We start from the raw sequence: 27023 nt of genomic DNA, 5'->3' as shown, positions 1-27023 counted from the left end.
ACTGCAACCTCCACCTCCCAGGTTCAAGTGACTGTCCTGCCTCAGCCTCCCGAGTAGCTGGGGACTACAGGCGCACACACCACGCCCAGCTAATTTTTATATTTTTTAGTAGAGAAGGGGTTTCACCATGTTGGCCAGGTTAGCCTTGAACTCCTGACCTCAGGTGATCCTCCTGCCTCGGCCTCCCAGAGTATTGGGATTACAGGCATGAGCCACCGCACCCAGCCCCGATTCCTTCTATTGGAGAGCAGTATTTAGAAATCAAGATCTGGGTATTAAGTGTGCATGAGCCTGTGTTGTTGAACTCTACTCAGACTTTTGAAGGCAGCTTGATATAGGGGACGGAACATAGCTTTGAGTATATATTCAAGTCTTCAATGAACTTTACTTCTTTGAGCCTTTGTGTTCTAATTTCTAAAACAGGAAAAAATAGGCCGGGCACAGTGGCTCATGCCTGTAATCTCAGCACTTCTGGAGGCCAAGGTGGGAGGATTGTTTGAGGCCAGGAATTTGAGACCAGCCTGAGTAACATAGCAAGACCCTATCTCTACAAAAAATCCGGAATAGCTGGATCTCTGTGTTCCCAGGTACTCAGGAGGCTGAGGCAGGAGGATCCCTTGAGTCTGGGGGGTCAAGGTTGCAGTGACCCATGACCACACCACTGTACTCCAGCCTGAGTGACAGAGCAAGACGCTGTCTCCAAAAAAAAAGAAAAAAAGAAATAGGAGGGGCAGGTGTGGTGACTCATGCTTGTAATACCAGCACTTTGGGAGGCTAAGGTGGGCTGATCACTTGAGGTCAGGAGTTTGAGACCAGCCTGGCCAATGTGGTCAAACCCTGTCTCTACTAAAAAAATAAAAAAATTAGCTGGCGTGGTGGCACATGTCTGTAATCCCAGCTATTTGGGAGGCTGAGGCAGGAGAGTTGCTTGAACCCAGGAGGTGGAGGTTGTAGTGAGCCGAGATCATGCCACTGCATTCCAGCCTGGGCACAGCGAGACTCCGTCTCAAAAAAAAAAAAAAAAAAAGGAAAATATACTTTATAAGATTGTTGTGAGATAACATAAGTAAAACACCAAGCATGTAGGTAGGTACTAGACATACAGGAGATCTTCAGTAAGTTGCAATTGCTATTTTTGTTGCTATTTATGTTCCTGTTACTTGGGAAAGTTTTCTCCTCACTGTATGAAATGAAATTTAAAAAAAAAAAAGTTGTCCTAAAATTACCTTTACCAAATTGCAACCTCTCCCTTGGTCTTAGTTTCCTCATCTGTGAAGTGAAAAGGCTGGACCAGAATATCTCTGAGATTTCTTCCAGCTCAAGTGTTGTTATTCTGAGTTACTCTTTAGTTCTTCAGTTGCCTTTTCTCCAAGCTAAACAGCCTAAATTCCTTTTGACCTTTCCACTAGGACCTTTTATTCATCCCTTTGATGATTCCTGTGGTTCTTTTTTGGACATTCTCCAAAGTTGTCCTCTTTGAAAAAAAAAAAAAAATATCCACCTAGTTTTTATTGAGTCATGACTTCATGCCCAGAATGGTGTTGAGTATTGGGACAGAAAATGACAGACATATAAGATGGGCTGTGCCCTGGAGCTTATAGTTGCTAAAAGAAGCAGACACACACGCCCATGGTATTCAAGAATCGCTTGAGTTTGTCCCAGCACCCCCTTTCTACTTCTCTGCCTCTGTCATTCTTGTTTTTTTATTTTTTATTTTTATTTTTTGAGACAGAGCCTTGCTCTGTCACCCAGGCTGGAGTGCAGTGGCATGATCTTGGCTCACTGTAACCTCCGCCTTCTGGGTTCAAATGATTCTCCTGCCTCAGCTTCCTGAGTAGCTGGGATTATAGGCACACACCACCATGCCTGGCTAATTTTTGTTTTTTTTTTTTGGAGGTGGGTAGAGATGGTGGTTTGCCATGTTGCCCAGGCTCGTCTCTAACTCCTGGACTCAGGCAACCCTCCTGCCTCGGCCTCCCAAAGTGTTGGGATTACAGGCGTCAGCCACCACGCCCAGCCTATTGATATTTTCTAATCTAAGCAAAGGAAAAATTGAGGTCTTTAAGGGTCGAGTGAATTTTTTGCGGGAAGTGCAAGGACAAGAGTGGGTAGTACAAAAAAGTAAATGTGTGTGTTTATAAGTGTGTAGGTGTGGAGAAACTAGATGTTGTCCTTGATACTAGATACATAGGTACTTTAGTAGTTCAATATAGTGTGAAATGTTAGCTAATGGTAGGATAGAAATACAGTAGATGGTAGGACAGACACAGAAGGAATCTACTGGTTACTCCTAGAGCTGTGAGGAAAAAGAAGGATCTAATAGAACCTAATAGAAGAGGACCCAGCCCAAAGCACAGCTTGTGGAAACTGCTGTTGGCTGTGTTCTTTGAACCAGTTTAAGTGCTTTGTGTTTTAGGTGGACCATTGCATTGATGTATGTGATGTAATGGGGAGGTGTTCTGTGTTTAGTCTGTGTTTTACAAAGCCTGCTTGATACTTATGAATTAAAGCCTAAGTGTCCTTGGGACTGACCAGAAGAATCCTGACTAATTTTTTAATATCCTCGTTTGGAAAGAAAAGTAAATAGTAACATTCCACAATTAGAAATTCTATTTTTTCTTCATTAGGGTTAAAGAAAAAAAATCATTTTCATTCCATGTGTTCCATTTCTTCTTGGAATAAACCAGAATTGAAGAGTCAGCCCTCTTCCTGCTCCCTCTCACCCCTTTTTATTGTAAAGGTAATATAGCATTAGTGAGAGTTTGGAAACTAGATTTTTTTTTTTTTTTTTTTTGCCAGAATTATTTTGGCTATAGATTCTTAAATTTATCCATAATTCTAACTTAACAAAATAACTGTTTGGTTTCTTGTGTGTTCTTTCTAAACTTGCCCATATGCAGTCTACGCAGTCATGTTTTACCTATAATTTTATACATATTATAAGCATTTAGCATTTTTCCTGTTGTTAACAATAATAATAATCTCTGAGTAAACTGTGCACTCTGAGTGATGATGATGTGTCAGTGTAGGTTCGTTCTTTGTATCAAATGCACCATTCTGGTGTGGGATGTTGATGGCGGGGGAGGCTGTGCATGTGGGGGAAGGGGTATGTGGGAACTCTGCCCTTTCCAGGAAGTTTTGCTATGAGCCTAAAACTGCTGTTAAAAAAAAAAAAAAAAAGTCTATTTAAAAAAAAAAAAATCCCAGCCAGGCACCCAGGCTCATGCCTGTAGTCCCATTTTGGGAGTTCAAGGCATTTTGGGAGTTCAAGGCAGGAACATCACTCACTTGAGCCCAGGAGTTTGAGGCCAGCCTGGGCAACATAGGGAGACACTGTCTCTACAAAAATACAAAAATCAGCAGGGTGTGATGACAGATGCCTGTAGTCCCAGCAACTCAGGAGGCTGAGGCAGGAGAATTGCTTGAGCCGGGGAGGTGGAGGTTGCAGTGAGCAGAGATTGCACCACTACACTCCAGCCTGGGCCATAGAGCCAGACCTTGTCTCAAAAAACAAAAACAAAACAACAACAACAAAAACAAAACAAAAAACCCTCAATGGATACCTGATTTTCCACTGAGTGACTGAACTTTAATTAACCATCTCCTTAATGGACTTTCCTCCCAGTTTTCATTCTGTATAGTATCTGGCACATAATAACGGCTATTTTATTGCCAAATTGTTTTTAAATGCAATGTGAACATGAAAAAGGTGGCTATTGTGATCCAAACAATAGTGCCGGTGATGATAGTGATGATGGAAAAAACTTCTGCTATTTATTGAGTGCCTATTTTGTGAAAGGCACTTTATATATCTTACCTTCTTTCATCCTTACTGCAACTGAGGTTCAGTAAGTTTTCCATGGCCACTGAGCTTGTCGTAGGTGACAGAAGCAGGTTTTAAACCTAAAAGTGGCTGGTGTCTTTATTTTTTTCCCCATATACGGCACTGCTGCCCATATTTAAATAGATAGATAACTACAGTTCTGTTTCCTAGAATTGACTTAGATGTAGTTCCAGGTTTCCAGGGCTGAATTCTTTTTTTTTTTTTGAGACCGATTCTTGCTATGTTGCCCAGGCTGGAGTGCAGTGGCATGATATTGGTTCACTGCAACCTCTGCCTCCTCGGTTCAAGCTATTCTCCTGCCTCAGCCTCCTGAGTAACTGGGATTACGGGCATGTGCCACCACACCTGGCTAATTTTTTATATTTTTAGTAGAGATGGGGTTTCACCATATTGGCCAGGCTCTCAAACTCCTGACCTCAAGTGATCCATCCACCTCGGCCTCCCAAAGTGCTGGGATTACAGGTGTGAGCCACGCCACCTGGCCTTTGAATTCACTCTCTCTCTCTTTTTTTTTTTTTTTTTTTTTACAGACAGGGTCTTGCTCTTGCTGAGTCGCCCAGGTTGAAGTGCAGTGGTGTGATCATAGCTCCCTGCAGCCTCGATCTCCTGGGCTCAAGTGATCCTCCCACCTCAGCCTCCCAAGCAGCTTAAGACTATAGGCATGCACCACCACACCCAGCCAATTAAAAAAAAATTTGTAGAAATAGAGTCTTGCTATGTTCCCCAGGCTGAGTCTTAAACTCTGGCCTCAAGCAATCCTCTCACCTTGACCTCCCAAAGTGTTGGAATTACAGGTGTGAGCTATTGTGCCTGGCCCAAATTCTTTTATTTCTTCAGGTATTCAACAGATATTTCTTGGGCATCTAGCATGTACTAGACACCCTTCTAGGTGCTGATCTTGGGTCTTCCTGGTGAGCTGATCACGGGGAAGTGGGCTAAGTAAGGTTGGAAAGATCCTATAGTCTTTACTTTGAAACAGCTCTGTTCAGATTAACCCTATAAGTGCTCAGTGTTGCATAGATCTGTGTTTTTATTCTTCAGTGGCCCCAGATGAGCCAGTCCCGAGCATGTGGTGGATCAGAACAGATTCCTGGAATAGACATACAGCTGAATAGGAAGTATCACACCACACGTAAGGTGAGAATTATCAGTGCATTCTGTGTTTATAGAGTGCTTTCACACAGGTGTTCTTTGGATCTCAACAAAAGTGTTAGCTAGGTGAGTTTTAGCGAATGCAGAAGATGAGGCTCAGGGGGTAAAGTGACATGCCCAAGGTCACAAGGATGGTAAGAAAGTGGCAGACAAAATGAATTTTTTTTTTCAGGGACAAGGTCTTGCTCTGTCACCCAGGCTAGAGTAGAGTGGTGCCTTCATAGCTCACTGTAGTCTCGAACTCCCAAGCTCGGGCTATCCTCCTGCCTCAGCCTTCTGAATAGCTGAGACTTACAGTCATGCACCACTGTGTACTGACAATTTTTAAATTTTTGTAGAGACCAGGGTCTCGTTTTGTTACCTAGGTTGGTCTCAAACTCCTGGCTTCAAGCGATCCTCCTGCCTCAGCCTCCCTAAGTGCTGGGATTGTTTTTAAAAATTTTTTTAACAGATGAGGTCTTGCTCTGTTACCCTGGTGGAGTGCAGTGGCATGATCATGGCTCACTACTGCCTTGAACTCCTGGGCTTAGGTGATCCTCCCACCTCGGCCTCCCAAAGTACTGGGATTATTGAGATTATAGGTGTGAGCCACCATGCCAGCCTGAATATTTGGACCTAAGCCTTCTGAGGCTATGTCCTATGTTTCTTCCATTGTTGTGTCTGGAAAACACTTAAGAGGAAAACGTATGAATTTTTTACATGTTAAAAATAAAGTGATATTTAACTTTTGGATAATTTTTTATTGGTTAGATAGCTTGCCTTTGCTTGGAGAGGGTTAACATTAGAACAGACTTTCCTTGGAGGTTATTTGCAAACTACAAGACTCATATTTTCTGTAGTCATTAATAAAATTTGTGATACCTTTACTAAAAAATGCAAGAGTTTAAAAACATTCAGTGCTTGATTGCAGTTTTGAATGACTTTTGACTGCTTTCAGGCAGTATTTTTTTTTCCTTTTCCTATTACATCAATAAGCATAGAATGTTTTACTTCTCAGAATTGTTCTTGGGAGATGGAGGTCAAGATTTCCTTTTAAACGTCTTCTTTTTGATAGAACTTTTATTCTAATACCCCACATCTGTCATCTGCTAGATATGGGTTAATAGACATACAGTCAATGAGGTAGGCATGTCTTGCTCTGAAATTTGGAGGGCATCTGTTAGGTACAGTTCCAAATGTGTTTTCACTGAATGATAAGATGCTTAAAAAAATGAAAATTAGGCCGGGCGCGGTGGCTCACGCCTGTAATCCCAGCACTTTGGGAGGCCGAGGCGGGCAGATCATGCGGTCAGGAGATCTAGGCCATCCTGGCTAACACGGTGAAACTCCATGTCTATTAAAAATACAAAAAAATTAGCCGGGCGTGGTGGCGGGTGCCTGTCCCAGCTACTCGGGAGGCTGAGGCAGGAGAATGGCGGGAACCCGGGAGGCGGAGCTTGCAGTGAGCCGAGATCTCGCCGCTGCACTCCAGCCTGGGCGACAGAGCAAGACTCCGTCTCAAAAAAAAAAAAAAAAAGAGAAAGAAAAAAAAGAAAATTAAAAATTGTAGGTGAAAACAAAAATCTAAGCAATAAAAATGCCCTCAGCCCAAGCATGGTGGCTCACACCTGTAATCCCAGCATTTGGGGAGGCTGAAGCAGGAAGATTGCTTGAGGCCAGGAGTTTGAGACCAGCCTAGGCAATAGGCTATGGACCCCCCCCTCTCCAGAGAACAACAGGCTGTGGACCCCACCTCCACAGAAAATTTTAAAAATTGACTTGGCGTGATGGCGTGCACCTGTAATCCCAGCTACTTGGGAGGCTGAGGCAGGAGGATCACTTGAGCCCAGAAGTTTGAGGCTGCAGTGAGCTATGATTGCGCCACGTCACTTTAGCCTGGGTGAGGGGAGGAGACCCTGACTGTATTAAAAAAAAAAAAATGCTCTCAGACCTGATGAGGAACAAAGCATTCTATTAAAAATTTTTTTGCAACTAATTTTAGTTTTTTTCTTTTTGGTTAATCAGCTTTCTACTACCAAAGATTCCCCACAGCCTGTTGAGGAGAAGGTTGGTGCTTTCACAAAGATAATAGAAGCCATGGGATTCACGGGACCTTTGAAATACAGTAAATGGGTAAAGTCCTTTAAGTTCTTCTCATTTTTCCTTTTGGGCATCGTGCTTTCTGCTCCTAATAGATTTTTTAAAGCTTCTGCTTTGCTTTCATGGAATTCATACATTATTTTGGATGTGAGGACGATCTAGCTGCGACATCTGTCACCCCATTGATCACCAGGGTTGATTCGGCTGATCTGGCTGGGTAGGCAGGTGTCCCCTTCCTTCTTGACCACTCTACGTGCGACCTTTTTGAAGCTGTGTTCTTGGTTGAAGAGGATGACCTTCTCCAATAGAGGAGGATCATTCTTTGATCAAGGGTATATGAGTAGCTGCACTCCCCTGCCAGAACCTCCAAGTAAGCTCTCAAGGTCCATACATTATTCTGAGAACTTCTTCAAAATATCTTTGCCCACGTGCCACAACCTCTTGCTGCTTCCAGTCAGATCTATACAACATGTGGGGCTGAACTAGTCCCTCCACCTGATTCCTTAGAAGCATCTCATAGTAGCAGGCATGGCAACAAGACTGGGCTTTCCAGGCCTTTGCTGCATGGTATGCCATATAGATGACTTCTGAGGGGTCAGATGGGCCAAATGTTCTGATGGGCAACATTCTTAAGGAAGCATTACTTTCTGATGGACCCATATTTTATAAGGGATTTTCTTTAAAATTTTACTAATCATCTTTTTATTAACTAATTAAGCCCACGATCTATTGTAATTCTTATGGAGGGATATTTGTTAGCCATGTCACTCCCAGTCAACTCTTGGCCTAGCACATTATCTGTTATAATAGTAGTGGCTATAAATGAATGAATGTCCTCTCTGCCTCAGATGCATACTGCCCCTGGGCTTTTATAATAATACCTCTAGCCAATTATAGAAATAAGACATCAGCGATTCAGTTCTTCTCAGCCCACTTATCTCCTAGAACAGGTTGAGCATCCCAAATTGGAAAATTGGAAATTCAAAATCTAAAACGTTTGGAGTTTTTAGACATGATGCCCCAGGGAAATGCTCATTGGAGCGTTTTGGATTTTTGGATTTGGGATGCTCAGCTGGTAAGTATAATACAGAGCATCGAAAATCCCCCCAAATCCAAAATTCAAAACACTGCTGTTTCCACACGTTTCAGATAAGGAATACTCAACCTGTAATACCATTTCTCTCTTTCACTATGGCAGAAGTGCCTTTTAATGCCTTTTAGGGTTGCTGGAATATTGGGTAAGCCTAATCAGTCATAAGTCAAAGCAAGCCCACTCAAAGCAGTAGGGAAGATTTTTCTAGAAAATATATAAGCTTTACTGAGAACAACCAAGTAATGCCACTTACACCATTTTAACAAGTTGGATTCAAATTAGAATTTCAATTTTATTATAGACTTCTACTTGTGGTTTCTTCTTATGGTGTCTGGTTCTCTTTCTAACAATTCTCACTACAGCAAATATGAGCTTCTCTCTATAATTACTCTTTTACCTGAATTCTGAAAAGTGAACAGTAATTCGACAAGCATTTTGTTTTTAAGGAGCTTTGAAAAAATATAGAAAGAACACAAATACTGACAATGATGTTCTTGAGTCCCTAAGGTTATGAAGTATCTTCTTAATTGCCAATGAAATATTAGTTATGTTCTTTAAAGTTGTATTTTTTAATATCTTAATTTTTGACACTTGATAATTGTTGATATACTTGGTAATGTTTTTAACCAGAATCTTTTCCCCTATTAAAAAAATGTTATGCTTATGGCATTTGGATTTACAAACTTAAAGTATATGTTTTGTTTGAAAATTAGAAATTAAGAGGGAAGTCAAAACAAAAAAAAGAAAAGAAACATTTACAGTTTTATTCATTTCTTGGTGATTGGGTTCCACTTGGTTGCTACCATATGTTTTGTCTAGGCTGTTTTTTAATGATTCTAGAGAGAAAATTGGCTATCATTTGGAGGATTACTAAATCATCAGGAAAATTCCTTCGCTCTTTTAGCCTAAGTTAGCCTCTGATTTTTCTTGGTTCCCTTGTGACATCAACTAAATCCCTAATGTTTGCATTTTAAAACTCTTGTGATGTGATGGTGTGTACTTTCTATAACCTTCATTTTATTTTATTTAATTTTAATTTTATTTTTTTTGAGACAGAGTCTCACTCTGTCACCCAGGCTGGAGTACAGTAGCGTGATCTCAGCCTACTGTAACCTCCGCCTCCCAGGTTCAAGCGATTTTCCTGCCTCAGCCTCCTAAGTAGCTGGGACTACAGGCGCATGCCACCACACCTGGTTGACTTTTGTATTTTTAGTAGAGATGGGGTTTCACCATGTTGGGCCAGCCTGGTCTCCAACTCCTGACCTCAAGTGATTCCGCCTGCCTTGGCCTCCCAAAGTGCTGGGATTATAGGATTGAGCCACTGCGTCCAGCCTATAACCTTCATTTTAAAATTTGTTACATCACAATATCAAAGTATGACATTCTAGTGTAATTGAGATGTGAAAATGTATGTGTAACTTTTCATTTTGAAAAACAGAACCATTTTCAGCAATGTTGACTCAAATCAATGCACTTGTATTGGATTGCACTGGCAAAATTATTTGTTTTGTGTTTTCACATGTATTTGATTAGGGAGTAAAATACCTGAATGTATGTCCACATCAGCAGTATCAGCTATCTTTTCTCTATCTTTTTCTTTAATGTTTTCATGTGTTATTCCCATGTTCGATAATCATGTTGAGGATCTTAAATGTAGCTTTCCCTTACCTATTTGAGTATCTTGGAATCATCATTTTTAAAAATTACCTTTATATGCAGTATCAGGTGAGATAAGCACAATATTTACCCAACTCAGCCACATGCCATAGAATAGGTTTCCATATTAGCATTAAGCCAAAAAGTTATTCCTATTCTGAAGGACACTGACAAACTGGAATGTACTCAGAGGTAGGCAGTGAGCCTTATGAACGTTTCAGAAACTGTTAAGAACGGTTGAAGGAAATAGGGATGCTTAGCCTGGGAAAGAGAAGACAGGATGATTCTTCTCAGGTATTTGAGGGGCAAATGTGAAAAAAAGAAGGTATTCCAGTGGGCAGAATAATGTTCAATGAATGTTACATGAAGCAGATTTTAAGTTTAGCAAAATAAGAATCTAACAAGAATTGTCCTCAGGTGGGACAGGTAGCCTTAGAAGGTCATTGGTCTTGTTTGAACAGAGGCCCAGATGGTTGACTGTGAATCAAGAATGCTGTAGAAGGATTTCCAGTAGACAATAGAAGGTTCAAATTATTTAAAACACCCTTCTAACTCTTTTTTATCTTTTTTTGAGTTGGAGTCTCGCTCTGTCGCCCAGGCTGGAGTGCAGTGGCGCGATCTCGGCTCACTGCAACCTCTGCCTCCCAAGTTCAAGCAATTCTCCTGCCTCAGCCTCCCGAGTAGCTGGGATTACAGGTGCCTGCCACCACGCCCAGCTAATTTTTGTGTTTTTAGTAGAGATGGGGTTTCATCATACTGGCCACCCTGGTCTCTTGGCCAGGCTGATCTCAGAACTCCTGACCTCGTGATCCGCCCACCTCGGCCTCTCAGAGTGCTGGGATTACAGGCATGAGCCACCTTGCCAGGCCCTTTCAAACTCTTACATAGCTGTTAATGCAAGCATTTTACTAGATTTGTTTTTCATCCTGTAGGATGTTAAAAAATGCATTAGTTCGTGGGAGAGCAGATTTTCATTTCCTAAAGCTGTTCAAGGTGCCTCTCTTTTACTCAAGTAAAAGATGACTGATAAAGTCTTCTAAAGTTAAAATGAAATAAATATGAAGTCATCCAAGGACCAGAACAACTTGTATTGACTGGTTGAAAATTCAGTCCTCCTACGTCCTTAACTCAGATCAGTGCATGATTCTTGATGAGGTTCTTTCCTCAAGTTATTATTTCCAGTCTCTGTGTGATAGTCTTTAGAGACTTGCTTTAGAGATTTGTCCAGGAAAATGGCTCACCCAAGTATAAAGGCTTGGCCTTGCAGCAGGAAAAGTGAAGAACTATAAAATGCTCCTGATTGCCATAGCATGAGCACTGAAAACATACTCTGGCCAATCTGGTGAAGTCTTCATTGTTTGTGATGAATGCTTTTTCACAAACGTGTTGTTGGGGAAGCTTCCTTCTCAAGGAAAGACTTGGGCCTTGGGCCTTGAAGGCAAGTCTCCAGGCAAGGTGATTAATTATGAACCCAGGACTTTATATATAGGAATCTGAAGGAGATTACAAGATTAAAAAAATATCAAGAAATAGATGATTAAAAATTTTAGTTAAAGTTACATACTTGTCTGTAGCTGAACTGGGCCGTAAGCTCCATGAGAGCAGAGATTTTTGTCTGTTTTGTCCACTGCTCTATTCTCATCATCCAGATCAGTGCCAGGCACTGAGTTACGTACTCAGTGAATTATTGGATGAAGTGAGGAGCTAGGGCAGATGTCCTGAACTCCCTGTCTTAAGGATAGGAGTAGGCCTGTCAAGGCCAAATTATTAGGATCATGATATTATTAGATTATCATTAGTTTGGTAATGGCACAGACCAGTGCTTCCCAAGATGTGTTCTGTGGTCAGATACTTCCTAGAACTGCAAGTGTTAACAAAATTAAACAGGCTTTTTTTTGTCTGTTGATATGGTGAAACTGATTGATTTGTCAGTGTTGAATTATCTTTGCATTCCTGGGATAAATTTCACTTGATTATGATATATTATCCTTTTAAAAATATTGATGGATTTAATTTTAAAATATTTTCTTAAGGAATTTTGCATCTATGATCTATGTTCATGAAGGCTATTGTTCTGTAGTTTTGTTTTCTCCTAATGACTTTGGTTTTGATATCAGGATAAGGTTGGCCTTATTGAATGAGCTGGGAAATATCCTTTCTTCTTGTTTTCTGGCAGAGTTTGTGTAGATTTCGTAACATTTCTTTATTTCCTTTTTCTTTTTCTTTTTCTTTTTTTGTTTTGTTTTGTTTTGAGATGGAGTCTCACTCTGTCGCCAGGCTGGAGTGCAGTGGCGCACTCAGCTCACTGCAACCTCTGCCTCCTGGGTTCAAGCGATTCTTCTGCCTCAGCCTGGGACTACAGGCGCGCACCACCACACCCAGCTAATTTTTGTATATTTAGTAGAGATGGAGTTTCACCATGTTGGCCAGGATGGTCTCATCTCTTGACCTCGTGATCCGCCCACCTCAGCCTCTCAAAGTGCTGGGATTACAGGTGTGAGCCACCGCGCCTGGCTGATTTCATAACATTTCTTTAGATGTTCAGTACAGTTCTCTAGTGATGCTATCTGGGTCTGCAGTTTGCGTTGTGGGAAGGTTTTTAACGACAAATCCAATTTCTTTAATAGATACAAGACTGTTCATGTTATTTATTTTAGTGAGCTTTGATAGTTTGTATCTTTCAAGGAATTTGTCCATTTCATCTAAGTAATCACATTCATTGGAGTAAAGTTGTTCATAGGATTCCCTTATTATCCTTTTAATGTCTTTAGGATATGCAGTGATGTCTGCTCTCTGATTCCTGATACTGAAAATTTGTATCTTATGTGTTTTGGGCTTTTCTTTTTCCTTGATCAGTTTTATAGGTTATCAATTTTATTGATTTTTTTTTTTTTGAGGTGGAGTCTCGCTCTGTCGCCCAGGCTGGAGTGCAGTGGCACAATCTCGGCTCACTGCATCCTCTCCCTCCCAGGTTCAAGCGATTCTCCTATCTCAGCCTCCCGAGTAACTGGGATTACAGGCGCCTGCCACCATGCCTGGCTAATTTTTGTATTTTTAGTAGAGTCGGGGTTTCACTATGTTGGCCAGGCTGGTCTCGAAATCCTGACCTCAGTTGATCTTCCTGCCTTGGCCTCTCAAAGTGCTGGGATTAGTGAGCCGGGTGGGTGAGCCACCACACCCAACCTAATTTTATTGATATTTTTAAAGAAACGGCTTTGGCTTCAATTTTCCTTTTTTTTTTTTTTTTTTTTTTTCAGGCAAGGTCCGGCTCTGTCACCCAGGCTGGAGTGCAGTGGCATGATCTCAGCTTGCTGCAACCTCCACCTTCCAGGCTCAGCCTCCTACCTCAGCCTCCTGAGTAGCTGGGACTATAGGCACACACCACCATGGCCAGCTAATTTTTGTATTTTTGGTAGAGATGGAAACGTTTTGCCATGTTTCCCTGGTTGGTCTCCAACTCCTGGGCTCAGCCGATCTGCCTGTCTCAGCCTCCTAAAGTGCTGGGATTACAGGCGTGAGCCACCATGCCTGGCCTGGCTTGAATTTTCTGTATTTTATCTTTCTGTTTCAGTTTTGTTGATTTCTGCTCTTTACTATATCATTCTTTCTGCTTGCTTTTAGGTTTAATTTGCTTTTCTTTTCTAGCATTTCACCATGGGTTTTGTTTAAATGTGGGCTTCTAATGCTGATTTACTCCCCAGATAGGGATATCTGATTTTTATTTGTCTATTTCTATATGTCCTATTTTCCCCTGTATTAACTTTAAACTGGAAGCTCTTAAAAACATGACAGATCTCAAGTTAGCAAATAAAATATCTTAATTACAATCAGAGACGTAATCATTCCTTAATTTGTTATGGGTATTTCTACCCATCAGAGACACTTGCTTTAACTCTAGAGAATTTAGAAAAATATGAACATTATATAGTTTTGGGTATAGTATGTTCTTGGTGACTTTAAACCTTAATATCATAGCTCCACTAAATTCTAGATTGGTTTTTCTTCAGTTGCTTTGTCATTCTCAGCCTGTACACATTTGTTTTTGGTCTATGCATATTTGAGTTTATAACTTTCCCTGTTGTTTTGAGAAAAAATAAGCTTCTAGAAGCCTTGTTGAAGTGCTCATTTATTTAGTTATATCCTTAATGAAATGTTTTGAAAGTCCTTAAAATACCTGTTCCTAGAGTGCTGAGTTGGTCTTCAGACCCATAAGTCAACTCTTAAATAATTTATTTTTAGATTTATTTTTATTAAGGCATAATTTATATACAGTGTAATATAAAAATCTTAAGTATACAGCTCAGTGAAAAAATTAAAACCACCACTCATATCAAAAGCCTAAGAGAATTCCTAGTGCTTTGGGCATAGTAAAAGTTTGATTCTTATATTGTATTTTACAGTCATTAGAAACCCTTATTTACAGACACAGTGTTAATCAGCAAACTATAAAACTAAAGATCTGGAAAAAAGATACCGCTTACTCCATCCCCCAGAGATTTATAGAATAGATAGTAGTGCCTCTGAGGAAAGATTAAAGGCTTGAGGGTTTTTGTATATTTCTTTGATTTTGGCCAGAAGAATGTGTACTTTTTTGCTATAAAGGATTTCAGATTCTAAAGAGTTAATGTGGATAATGCTGAACAGTGATTTAGAGGCACAAATGTGGTGAAGTAGGTTGGAATTAAATGAGAGATTTCATTTAAATATTGGAAAAGCCTTTCTGAGGTTTTCATGCTAAAGTCCTAAAATATGAAAATTGTGTGAAGTCTGTATGAATGGCTAAGCTCTAAGAAAACAAAAAAAATTTATATTGGTTTAAATTACCTAGAGAGAGGTTTGGACCCTTCCTTCTAGTTGAAGAAATATAAGATTCTGTGACCCATGTCTAATGGAAGTAGAACATCCACTTGGTCATGTCTTGAGTTTGGTTTTATTCTCTTTGTCTAGAAGATTAAGATTGCGGCCCTGCGCATGTATACTAGCTGTGTGGAGAAAACTGACTTCGAGGAATTCTTTCTAAGTAAGTTATTGTTTGATAGTACTGAAAAGGAGAACAAATCTACATTTCATTTTTATGGTTGTGTTTTAATAGGATAGGTTTTTTTAGTCCCTAGTGAAACAGTTTTTCCTGCACAAAGCATATAATCCAAACTGTCTATTTTTCTCTTTAAAAAACTTCTTGTATATATTTCTTTAGAGACAGGGTCTTGCTGTGTTGCCCGGGCTGGCCTAAAACTCCTGGGCTCAAGCAGTCCTACCACCTCAGCCTCCTGAATAGTAGCTGGGACTAAAAGCACATGGCACTGTACCCAGCTGCTTTTCTTTTTTAATAGAGTAAACAGAGAGCAAAAGGATCCTATAAATAAAACATTTTGCTTATTTTGAAAAAACAAACAAACTGTACTTTGAGATTATCTCCCTTGTCCACACATGCATCTTTTTACATAAGAGTATTCATATCATAGTAAACATATTCTGTTTTACAGTCTGGATGGTTTTTTTTTTTTTTTTTTTTTTTGAGATGGAGTCTTGCTCTATTAGCCCAGGCTGGAGTGCAGTGGTACGATCTTGGCTCAGTGTAACCTCCACCTCTCCACCTCCCAGGTTCAAGCAGTTTTCCTGCCTCGGCCTCCCGAATAGCTGGGATTACAGGCATGTGCCACCATACCCAGCTAATTTTTGTATTTTTAGTTGACATGGGGTTTCACCATGTTGGCTAGGCTGGTCTCAAACTCCTGACCTCACGTGATCCGCCCTCCTTGGCCTCCCAAAATGCTGGGATTACAGGCGTGAGCAACTGTGCCTGGCCCATTCTGGATGTTTTACTTAGCATTTTGACATGGACGTTTGGCCAGCTATTCCTGTTTTTAATTTTTAATTGTTTTAATTAATCCTGGATTAATTATGATTTTTCTCATGTTAAAAGACTATTGGGTCAAAAGGCATATATAATTTTATTATGTATACCTCATTGATGAATTGCTTTCCAAAAGGGTTTTGCTGGTTTAGACTGTCAGAAGCAGTTGATTGTTATCACAGTATTAATTTTGATGCTGTAAACAGTTATATTATTAACAAAGTTAATTAAAGCAGGTACTTGTATTTGGGAGAGATTAAATCATTTCCAGTTCCACAGGTTTTGGAAGGAAATGTATGCTGTGTACTTCTGTGGTAATAGTCACATCCTCAAAGCAGCATACACCTAAATGTATACATTTGAGATTTTTCTCTAGCAGCAAATATTTGTATATAATTGTGTTCACAACAATGAAGAAAGCTGGGTGCAGTTTTGGTTATTTAATAACTCTTTTTTTGTTGCATCGTGTTTTTTGAGACTTGTTTTGAGTCTTGCTCTATTGCCCAGATTGGAGTGGAGTGGCGCCATCTTGGCTCACTGCTACCTCCACCTCCCAGTTTCAAGTGATTCTTGTTCCTCAGCCTCCTGAGTAGCTGGGACTACAGGTGCATGCCACCATGCCCAGCTAATTTTTGTATTTTTTTTAGTAGAGACAGGGTTTGGCTATGTTGGCCAGGCTGGTCTCAAACTCTTGGCCTCATGTGATCCACCTGCCTTGGTCTCCCAACCCAAAGTTCTGGATTACAGGCGTGAGCCATGGGACCTGGCCTATTTTGGTTTTTAAAAATCAAATAAATACAAATCATTTTATTTTACTGTCTCAGCAGATTGACACCAAAAACTAAAATACCATACTGAATTATAATTCCAATTTAGTGTTCACCTTTCCTTTCTTCTTTATTCATAACCTGGAAAGAATATTTTCCTGCTTCTTTGTTAGTCTAGGATAAGTTAGTCCAAAAGGAAAAAATTTTTTCTCTATCTGATGAAGCTATTAATATTAGAAACTGCTTTTTTTCTTTTTCTTTTTTTTTTTGAGACAGAATCTCATTCTGTCACCCAGGCTGGACTGCAGTGGTGTGATCTCGGCTCACTGCAACCTCTGCCTCCCGGATTCAAGCAATTCTTCTGCCTCAGCCTCCCAAGTAGCTGGGATTACAGGCATGTGCCACCATGCCCGGCTAATTTTTTTGTACTTTTAATAGAGACGAGGTTTCACCATATGGGCCAGGCTGGTCTCGAACTCCTGACCTTGTGATCCACCCACCTCGACCTCCCAAAGTGCTGGGATTACAGGCGTGAGCCACCGCGCCCGGCCTCTTTTTCTTTTTTTTTAAGAGATGATCTTGCTCTGTCACCTAGGCTGGAATCAGTGGCTCTAGCCCTTTTACTGCATCCTTTTACTCCTGGGCTCAAGCAACCCTCCCACCTCAGCCTCCTGAGTCGCTGGGACTACAAAGACATGCCATTATGCCTGGGTCATTTTTTTATTTTTATTTTTTGTAGAGACAGGGTCTCACTATGTTGCCCAGGCTGGTCTTGAACTCCTGGTCTTAGGCCTTAAGTGATCCTGCCTCAGCTTCCTGAAGTGCAGGGATTACAGGCATAAGCCACCATGCCCAGCCTGTTTTTTTTTTTTTTTTTTTTTTCTTTAAGTGCCTTCTTGAATCCATGTGTGAAGTATTTTTCATCAGGTCTTTTTAAAACCTCATCCTCAGGCTGGGCGTGGTGGCTCACGCCTGTAATCCCAGCACTTTGGGAGTCTGAGGTGGGTGAATCACTTGAGGTCAGGAGTTCGAGACCAGCCAGGCCAACATGGTGAAACCCCCACCCTCTACTAAAAATTAGCTGGGCATGGTGGTGGGTGCCTCTAATCCCAGCTACTCGGGAGGCCAAGGCAGGAGAATCACTTGAACCCGGGAGGCAGAGGTTGCGGTGAGTCGAGATCACACCACTGCACTCCAGCCTGGGCGACAGAGCAAGACTCCATCTCAGAAAAAAAAACAAAAAAAAAAACCCTCATCCTCAGATGTCTATTTAATGTCTATTTTATATTTGATTCAATAAGTAACTCAGAAATTTCTTAGAATTATTTTGAAAGGATGTTTACTAGATAACTTTGTCTTGGCCAGCTGTTCATTATTGAAGGTTCTTCAGTTAATATTATAGTATTGAATAATAAGACTTTTTACGTATTTAACATATCATGTTTCAATTCATAGCCTGTTGTAAACTACTTATAAAACTTAAGAAAAGTTTATAAATAACTGTTTTATACTATTAGCTCATATAGTATGGTTTTATATTTGTCTCATTTAAGAGTTACAAAATATTGTGGGCTAGGAAGGGCTTGTATTACTGTTTTCATTTTGTTTTATTTTGTTTTCAGAAACAGTTGAGGCTCAAAGGGGCTAAGTGACTCACCCAGGGTTGCCTAGCCAAGCCTTGAACCTGTGTTGTCTGGTTTAAAATCCAGGGATTTCTCCACTATAACATATTGTCTGTGAATGAGTGTAATTGCAAATTAGAAAATGTAATTCATTTTAATAGTTTTTGTATTTTGTTATATTTAAATGCAAACTACCTCTGTGAGATTTTCTATTAGTATTGGAAACTGATGTTTATACTAACTATAGTGTGAATCTATTGGTGAGCTTTGTCCTAGCTTAGTCTTTGAAGTAGTTACCTAGGGAGAAAGTAAATTTTTTAGTAATGCCACTCTTCAGGTTTTCTGAGACTCAATTTGAGAATTTCCTTTTGAGACCTATAGCATGTTCATTTTTATTACATTCTGTTGTGGCCCATCTTTGTCATTTGTGGGTAGATTAAGTTTTCATATCAAACCAAAGTGCTTCCAAACTGTGGCTAGTGAATAAAAAGAGAACAAATCTGGAATATACCATCTGGATGCAGAAGATGACAAATATCTTTCAAATAATTACACTGACTTTCCTGTGGCTTGGATTCTAAAGAGTAGGCCAGACAGGTTTGAAATAAGAGAAAGGGGCTGGGTGCAGTGGCTCACACCTGTAATCCTAGCAGTTTGGGAAGCCAAGGCAGGAGGATCCCTTGAGCTGAGGAGTTCAAGACCAGCCTGGGCAGAAAAAAAAAAAAAAAGACACAAGAGAAAGCAGTATATATATATTGCTTCCCAAGATTGTACTTTTTAAAGTGGTCATAGCTCACTTGGACTTGTGGTATTTTAGGGCTTAACTTTTGGAGTCCTGAGAATTCAGCAGCCCGCTGTTTCTTAGATATTTTGAGTATGTCTTTTGTCTGAGCATGTTGCACTAATGAGTACACTGTGGTTTGCTGACTGGTCTTTTAGAGATGTTCTGCTGTGAAGAGCACTTTGGAGCAGAGGTGGTCAATCAGTAGAGCTCCTGTTGAATTCCACAGTGTTGTCTGCAGACTGCTTTGTCTTTAACCCTTAAGAGACTGGAGGCCTTGGAGAGGAGGCTCCTTAATGAATACATTCTGAGTCTGTGGTTGAGGTTTATCACTGATACAATCTGAAATAATTAGTGGGGTTTTTCAAAGATAATTTCAATTCTACTATTTAAATAATTCGCTGAAAACCAACAATAGTGAATATTTATTGAGTACCTACTAACTTAATACTAACCATTTTGCTAAACATTTTATAGGCCTTATCTCATTCTCACAAAAATCTTACAAGGTCAGTTATCTTGTTTTTCTCATTTTTACAGAGAAGAAAATTGAGTAATTTTACCCAGTGTCACATAGTGAGTGAGAGGTAGAGTCAAAGAATTGAATCAGGCAGTCTGACCCCACATTAAATGTACAACTGTGTTACGCTGCCACCCCATAACAGTAATGAACTATTTAATTGTATCCAACTTGATGTCAAGAAAGAAAGTGCCTAGCTTCAGAAACTAAAGCACTGAATGTGCATTGGAGCAAGAGTGTGATCATGGCAAAATACTACAGCAGGTTTTAACTTTGAAGTGTTTAAATGCATTTCATTGAACTAAAGAATCTGCTGTATTTTTGCATAGTTCACAGTCAACAGTCAATGGTGTTACTTTTTAGGGCTTTACCCTGTGGGTTTCTGTTCTGACACCAGTGTGTATAGGGACTCAATCATATGCCAGCACTTTTCCCACCCTCAGCCCTGAGGTGACCCCAGAAGGGGAAATTGTGACCCAAGTCCAGCTGCTGGCCTGTCTGTCTGTCTGTGCTTTCCAGCCCAAGAACTGATTCCCTCTCTGAGAAAATTGGAAAGGCTCCTGGAGGCTGCTGAGAAGCTTTGATGTAGAGGTAGCAGTTGAACAGATTGTCCTTTAGAAGCAGCCAAATTTCATTTTCCAGATTGAAAGACAGACTTCCAAGAAAATTTTTCTTTTTAATGTTTTGTTCTAGCATCCAAAAAAGACCCAACTTCAGATCCGGGCTTCAGAGTTTCTCAGGGCTATTCTTGTCTAGGTGGAGGGTGGTTGGCCCATTCTCAGATGGCATGTATCTTAATAGCTGTATGGCTGGCCAGGCCAGCCTTCAGCTCGCTCCTGCTGGGCTCTGAGAGGAAGTCGACTTGACAGCTGCTAGGCACCTCCCAGTAAGCTCACCAAAGTATTTTGGTGCCACTTTGTGACAGACTTGGATTCAAACTGCAGCCCTGCCACTAGCTTGTTAATATTGTGGCTGCCCACAAGTTACTTAGTTTGAGTCTGTTTCCTCATCTCTAAAATGAGGATTATAATGCTTCCCTCCAGGGTTAAAGTGAGGATTGAGTGAAATAATGTATTGACATGGCTTGCAGTAGATCTGGTATGCAGATGGGCCCTTAGTGAGTTAGTTTCTGATAGTGGTATTAGAGAGGCTGTTAGAGCAGGATTAAGAACACAGTGTTTGGAATCAAGTAGATCTGAATTTGATCTCAGATGTCTCTTTTCATAGCTGTATGACCTTGAACAGCAATTGTCTTGGTCTCTCTGAGTCAGTTTTCTTACCTGTCAATTTGGGATAATATCAATGCCCACCTCAGGGTTATTGGGAGGATTCATTGAGCTCATGGATGTGAAGAACCCAGTAGAACATCTGGCACATAGTAAGCCCACAGTGAATTACAGCTCTTTATTATTGGTGCTGTTAATGTACCTCATGGGGGTCCGGGCCTATGTGTTATCTCCTAGTGACCCCTCTTTGTTATCATTTAGTACATCATGTACCTTGATGGTTGCTGAAAAGCAGAGGATAGCGCTTCTTTCTTGAGTCATTGCCCCAAAGGACAGATTCTACCATAAGGGCCCAAATTCCCCACTTATTCTCTTTTTGCATCTTCCTCTTGCTCTGGCTTTTCTCCCTGTTATGTAATAAGGAGGGCACATTCAGTGGGAGACCCCTCATCCAGCAGGAGGCTTTTCTTAGCTGAGTGAGAATTGAGAGGCTTTGATGTCTGAGCACAGAACTAATTTGTGGGATCTGAAACCAAGGAGAAGCCCTTCCCAGTTTTGTCATTTCTGGAGGGTGATGAACAGCCTTTCAGTAAGTACAATATGCTTTCTTATTCAGCTGCAGCTCCCTAGAGCCCTGATTTTTTTCACCTGATCTTTTCTTTTTCTTTTTCTTTTTTCTTATTTTTGAGACAGGGTCTTGCTCTGTCACTCAGGCGTGAGTACAGTTAAATGATCTTGGCTCACTGTAACCTCCACCTCCCTGGCTCAAGTGATCCTCCCACCTCAGCCTCCCAAGTAACTGGGACTATAGGTGCATGCCACCATGCCCAGCTAATGTTTGTAGTTTTTTGTAGAGATGGGGTCTCACTATGTTTCCCAGGCTGGTCTCAAACTCCTGGGCTCAAGCAATCCACCCACCTCAGCCTCCCTAAGTGCTGGGATTACAAGTGTGAGCCACTGCACCCAGCTCCTGGTCATTTCTTTTGGGCAAATCATTTAGCACACCCATATCCATAGCACATTGGGTACCTTACAGAAAGAAGACAGGAAAAGGATACTAGAAAGACTTAAGCTTCTCAGTGGAGCCCAACTGAAAAAAGTAAGGGAGTGTTTGCCTAGCTTTTCAGAATTCAAGCCCATGGAGGGAAAATACTGTAGAATCACACGGAAGCTGGAAGGAACCATAGAAATCATCTAGGCCACATTCTGCAAAGTGAGAAAACCAAGACTCAAAGGGGAGAAGTGGTTTGTCCAAGGCCACATAACAAGCTGGTAACAGGGCTGGAACTGGAAGGCTGGTGGTCTGACTAAATTCAATGGGTTGTTTTTTTTTTTTTAGACAGAGTCTCACTCTATTGCCCAGGCTGGAGTGCAGTGGCGCGATCTTGGCTCACTGCAACCTCCGCCTCCCAGGTTCAAGTAATTCTCCTGCCACAGCCTCTTAAGTAGCTGGGATTACAGGCGCCCGCCACCACGCCTGGTTAATTTTTGTATTTTTAGTAGAGATGGGGTTTCGCCATGTTGGCCAGGCTGGTCTTGATCTCCTGACCTCAGGTGATCTGCCCACCTCGGCCTCCCAAAGTGCTGGAATTACAGGCATGAGCCACCGCATCCATCCTTTTTTTTTCTTTTACTCCTGGCGTGCTATGATTCAAAGTTCTTTTATCCTGTGGTCTCGCCCTATTGTTCTACTGGACTTTTCTGCAATAGCATAATCAGAGAGCACCGTAAGTGCCGTGCCTGCCAATATTTAAAATATGGTCAATATGCTTCCTTTAAACCCTCACATACTTATACCTTATTGTTATTTTCTAGGGTGTCAGATGCCTGATACATTCAATTCATGGTTTCTTATAACCCTACTCCACGTCTGGTAAGTGAGCAATTTAAATGAAGTCACCAAATGTATTTTTTTAAACACTGCTGACTTGTAAGGTATAGCCTTCAGCAGGGCTGATTATATGAAATGGCAGTTGTTCAGGTGTTAAAAACTGTTCCTTTCATTTTAATAACTGGTGTCTTGAAGCACATTTTTATTAAAGGTCAAAGCATAAGCCCAGAAGGAAACTAATATTTGTAGGATTTTTTCAGAGAACACCTAACCCAGTGAACAATGCTATCAGTATCTCTTAACAGACTCTATGAGCTTGGATGGAAAGTTTTCTCTCCCTTGGCTGTTTTAGGAAAGTTCACATTTACGTAAAAGTGGTTTGAATTGTGAGAATCCGTGGTCATTTTCATTGCTGGTCATCAGAAACCTATAACAAATTATAGCACTGACATTTACGCCTGTACCTCTAAAATGTGCATACAAGTTAGCTCCATGCCAGGTTTGTTGCATGTAAAAATATTTAACACCTTAAACAGTATATTTTTTCTTCAGCTGTGAAATAAGTAGCCAAAAAAAATCAATTTTTCATCTAATGTTACACAGTATTAAAGGTCAGAAGGATATAGGAGAGTCGTTGAAGTCAGGGGCTGGGGAATGTATTTATTGAACTGCCAGATCTTGGGAAAGTAAATTCTGGAGAACTAAGTTTACTACTTTGACCATAGTGAGTATCTGAGGAACATGGGAATGGCTGCCCTGTCAAAAGGACCCTTGTTTGAGACTGCCTTCAGCTGAGCCTTTGCATCATACAACTGACTACTATATACTTTTTGGTTTTGATCACCTCTGAAATGTTTCTTCCTCTGTACTGACACAGTTACACTGAGTTTGGCTTAGGGGCCTAAGGTGGCAGTTTATTTTATGCTTTTTTTTTTTTTTAGACATAGTCTCACTGTGCTGCCTAGGCTGAAGTGCAGTGGTGCAGTTGTGGCTCACTACAACCTCTGTCTCCCAGGTTCAAGTGATTCTTGTGCCTCAGCCCTCCGAGTAGCTGGGATTACAGGAGCCCACCACCACGCCCAGATGATTTTTTTTGTATTTTTAGTAGAGACAGAGTTTCACCATCTTGGCCAGGCTGGTCTCAATCTCCTGACCTCAAGTGATCCACCTGCCTCGGCTTCCCAGAGTGCTGAGATTACAGGCGTGAGCCACCGTGCCCAGCCTATGCTATCTTTTTCTAAGCAGTAGTTTATTAAGTGCACACCATATCCTGGGCACTTTGTGGGAACTAGGGAATAGTTCTCAAGAAGCTCACAGTCTAGTGAGGGAGATAAGATGTGTAAAATGGTCAATTATAAATCAGAACGCCTAAGTTATATAATAAATATGAGTAAGAAGTACTTATAGGATCACAAAGGAAGCTGCAACTATCAAAACCCTTATACTTCTACCTGTTAGTTCTTTGAAATGTGCAACGCATCAGGTAGCTTAAAAGGCACACTGCCATCTTGTTGTCTTAATGGTGAAGGTTAAGGCATAGCATTCAGGGAAGGAAGCTGCGTATATTGAAGGGAAAAAGTGCTTTTTTAGGAGAGGAGGACTGTAGAGGTGGCACTGTAAAATTACTCACTGGAAAGGTGGGAGGGTTGCAAGAAGGCTAGGGGAACTCAAAGATAATATTCAGAACCTGTATGAAAGACTCTTTATTGCCCATATAGCTAGAGGTATCAGTGTTAGAGGGAGTGGATGGCAAAATAAAATAAAATATATAATCCCTGTGACCACATCCCAAGGTCAATACCCGACTAACAGCAGCTGGGAGAACCTTGAAACTACTTATAGTTCTTTAAAGTTTCCAAACTGTGCCTGCTTAATCTTCCTTGCTGAGGTTGGTTTAATTTCTGAGGAGTAGGGTGTACCACCCCCAGTTCAATCGAGAGAGGGAAGCTGTCTGCTTCAAATCTATACTTGATTCCCCTTCCACTCTTTCTCTCGCCTAGTTCTGATGATATGCAGGTTTTGGTGGAAAGAATCTGTAGCTTTTCAGTTTGAATCAGCACTCTTCTTGAGGACCTCCTGTGTGTGCAGGACCATGGGATGTTGGAGAGAAGGGTATGACATGCGTTCTTTTCTGGTAATTTCTTTTGGGCAAATCAGATACAGACTCTGTGTCTGTATCTTCAAGAAATGTAAGTCTAATGGAAAACAGACATAAAGCACGATTGCCTGTAATGCATGCCAGTGAAAGAAATGCTGTGCCCAAGACACAGGCAGATGCAGTGGAAGCACAAAGTGGTGTAACTAAATCCAGATTTGGTGATGGGGTGGAGTGTTGGATAAAGAGTGGCTTTGTGGTAGAGGTGACATTTGAGATGCACCACGAAGAGTGACTAGAATTTCTGTCAGAGAAAGGGTGGGCATTTTAGATTGAGGGAATATTAGGAGCAAAAGATAGAATGTGTACAAGAACATGGAGTATTTGAGGGCAGCCAGTTGCCTGATGTGTCTGGGGCAGGTTTATTGAGGAATGTAGTGGAAGGATCACCAGGAAAGTAGTTAGTTTGGGGCTCAGTTGTGCTGTGATCCTCCAAGAATTGGAGAACTCTTTCTTCTAATGGAATCGTGCAGGGGCGGGGTGGGCAGGCTGTTAGGAATGATGGATCCACCCCAAGTCTGTGGAGAAGCCATGTTCTATTGGCCCTGCTCTCTTAGCCTGAAGCTCCAGGAGGGTAACTGAAGGATAGCCACATCAAGATTACAGGACTCAGTGGACTTGCTGGAGGCGTAGGGGTTGAAGTACCTCTTGGAGGTGGTAGTGTGGGGTGGGGGAGGAGGCTTAGAAAACAGAAAAGTAGAAATAATGCCTCCTCCCCCAAACAAAACCAAAACCAAACAAACTACTAATAAACAAAAATACCCTGGTGGCTGACATTTCAGAAGGTTTGCTTAGGTTCCCAAGGGTAAGGGTTCCCTGTTGACTCTTAGAATAAGGACAAGATTTCTCACACCCTGTTAGTTCCCTGGAGGAAATGGTGTTTCACTTATCCTGTCTGATTTTTTTAGTTTCACAGTTTTTCTGTGGTTTAGGATTTAGGGCTGGGACACCCTCCAGCTCCTAGAGGACCCTTATCAGTTGTATACTCACTTGAGCTTGCAGCTGCAATGACTATGTGTTCATTGTCTTTGCTGAACAAGATTAGTATTGACTGTGGCTGCTGAAAAAATGCTGAGAGAGGCCGCTGTCTGCGCTGTCTAGCATCCCCACGTGGACTTGATAAAAGCAGGCCTCCTCCCCTATATCCTATCTTGGCCACTGGCATCATGCCCACACCAGAAACTTGGGAGCCCTCATTTGTCTCTTCTCTCACCCCTTCACCTGCTCAGTCACCTAACTCAAAATTTTTTTGACTCTGACCCATCGTAACAAATGCATGTTACTTTGTGACCAGAATGGACACATGAATCTTATACAGAAGTTCTGTAAAATTTATCCTTATAATGTCAGGTAATCTCTGATATTTTCTTTTCTTTCTTTCTTTCTTTTTTTTTTTTTTTAGTTTTAAGGAGCAAGGAGTTTAATAGGCAAGAAAGAAAAGAAAGAAGGGGGAAGGAAGAAAGAAGCAGCTCCCCTGTACAGAGACAGAGGGAGGGAGGCTCCAAGGCCGAGAGAGGGAACCCTTGATATTTTCTATTCCATTTGAATTCATTTTAAACAGACATTGATAATGTCACCCACTAAATTGATTTCACTGAGTTGCAACCAACAGTACTTGAAAAGTGGTCTTTGGCCTCTAGCTTCCCTATCCCCATTCCATTGGCTTCTCAGTACAAATGGGGTCAGTACACAAACAGACACACACATAACGCACACACGTGCACTCACTCCTTAATGTTCTCCATTGTTCTCAGAATAAAATACAAGTTTTGGCCGGGCCCAGTGGCTCACGGTTGTAATCCCAGCACTTTGGGAGGCTGAGGTGGGCAGATCACCTGAGGTTAGGAGTTCAAGACCAGCTTGGCCAACATGGTGAAACCCTGTCTCTAATAAAAATACAAAAAAATTAGCCAGGCATGGTGGCGGGCACCTGTAGTCCCAGCTACTCAGGAGGCTAAAGCATGAGAATCGCTTGAACCTGGGAAGCTGAGGTTGCAGTGAGCCGAGATGGCGCCACACACTCCGGCCTAGACGACAGAGCGAGACTTCATCTCAGAAAATAAAATAAAATAAAAGTTTCATATCATGGCATTCACATCTGATCAAATGTGACCTATGGTGCCTTTACTAGTCCCATTTGTTGCTATTCTAGGCACTATTACCATCACTACTCCCTTCTCTGCAAGAAAAAGCAAAACTATGTAGTAGAAATATCAAGTCTTCTGCACAAAGTTTCTTCTGCCTAGAAGGCCCTTCCCCCGCCTCTCCACTTGACAAATTCCTGTTTTTCCTTCAGTATCCAATTCAGGTATTATCTCTGCTTTGAAGCCTCCCCTTCTGGGCAGGGAGATTTATGTAGTTGGAATTTGTGTTGGCATTATAAGTGTTAACAGATTTGTAGAGACTCCCCTTTTCAAATTGTCATGGAGCACTAGTACCT

At 41.2% G+C, this 27023-nt stretch overlaps 1 protein-coding gene across 3 annotated transcripts in view; it reads left to right on the top strand.

Moving 5' to 3' along the window:
* Positions 1-27023, top strand: part of UQCC1 (ubiquinol-cytochrome c reductase complex assembly factor 1) — a 109462-nt gene that overhangs the window by 23217 nt on the left and 59222 nt on the right. For 2 of the 3 annotated variants that reach the window (XM_055373390.1, XM_055373391.2), the window contains exons 3-6: positions 4886-4981; positions 7001-7108; positions 14772-14844; positions 22413-22470. In XM_055373390.1, the coding sequence (XP_055229365.1) occupies positions 4886-4981; positions 7001-7108; positions 14772-14844; positions 22413-22470 (335 nt within the window). The remainder of the gene's footprint in view (positions 1-4885; positions 4982-7000; positions 7109-14771; positions 14845-22412; positions 22471-27023) is intronic. The other variant, XM_055373392.2, reaches the window with a different exon arrangement.

Source organism: Gorilla gorilla, chromosome 21, assembly GCF_029281585.2.
Source record: "Gorilla gorilla gorilla isolate KB3781 chromosome 21, NHGRI_mGorGor1-v2.1_pri, whole genome shotgun sequence".
Classification (NCBI taxonomy): Eukaryota; Metazoa; Chordata; class Mammalia; order Primates; family Hominidae; genus Gorilla; species Gorilla gorilla.
This window is presented reverse-complemented; position numbering and strand designations above follow the sequence as displayed.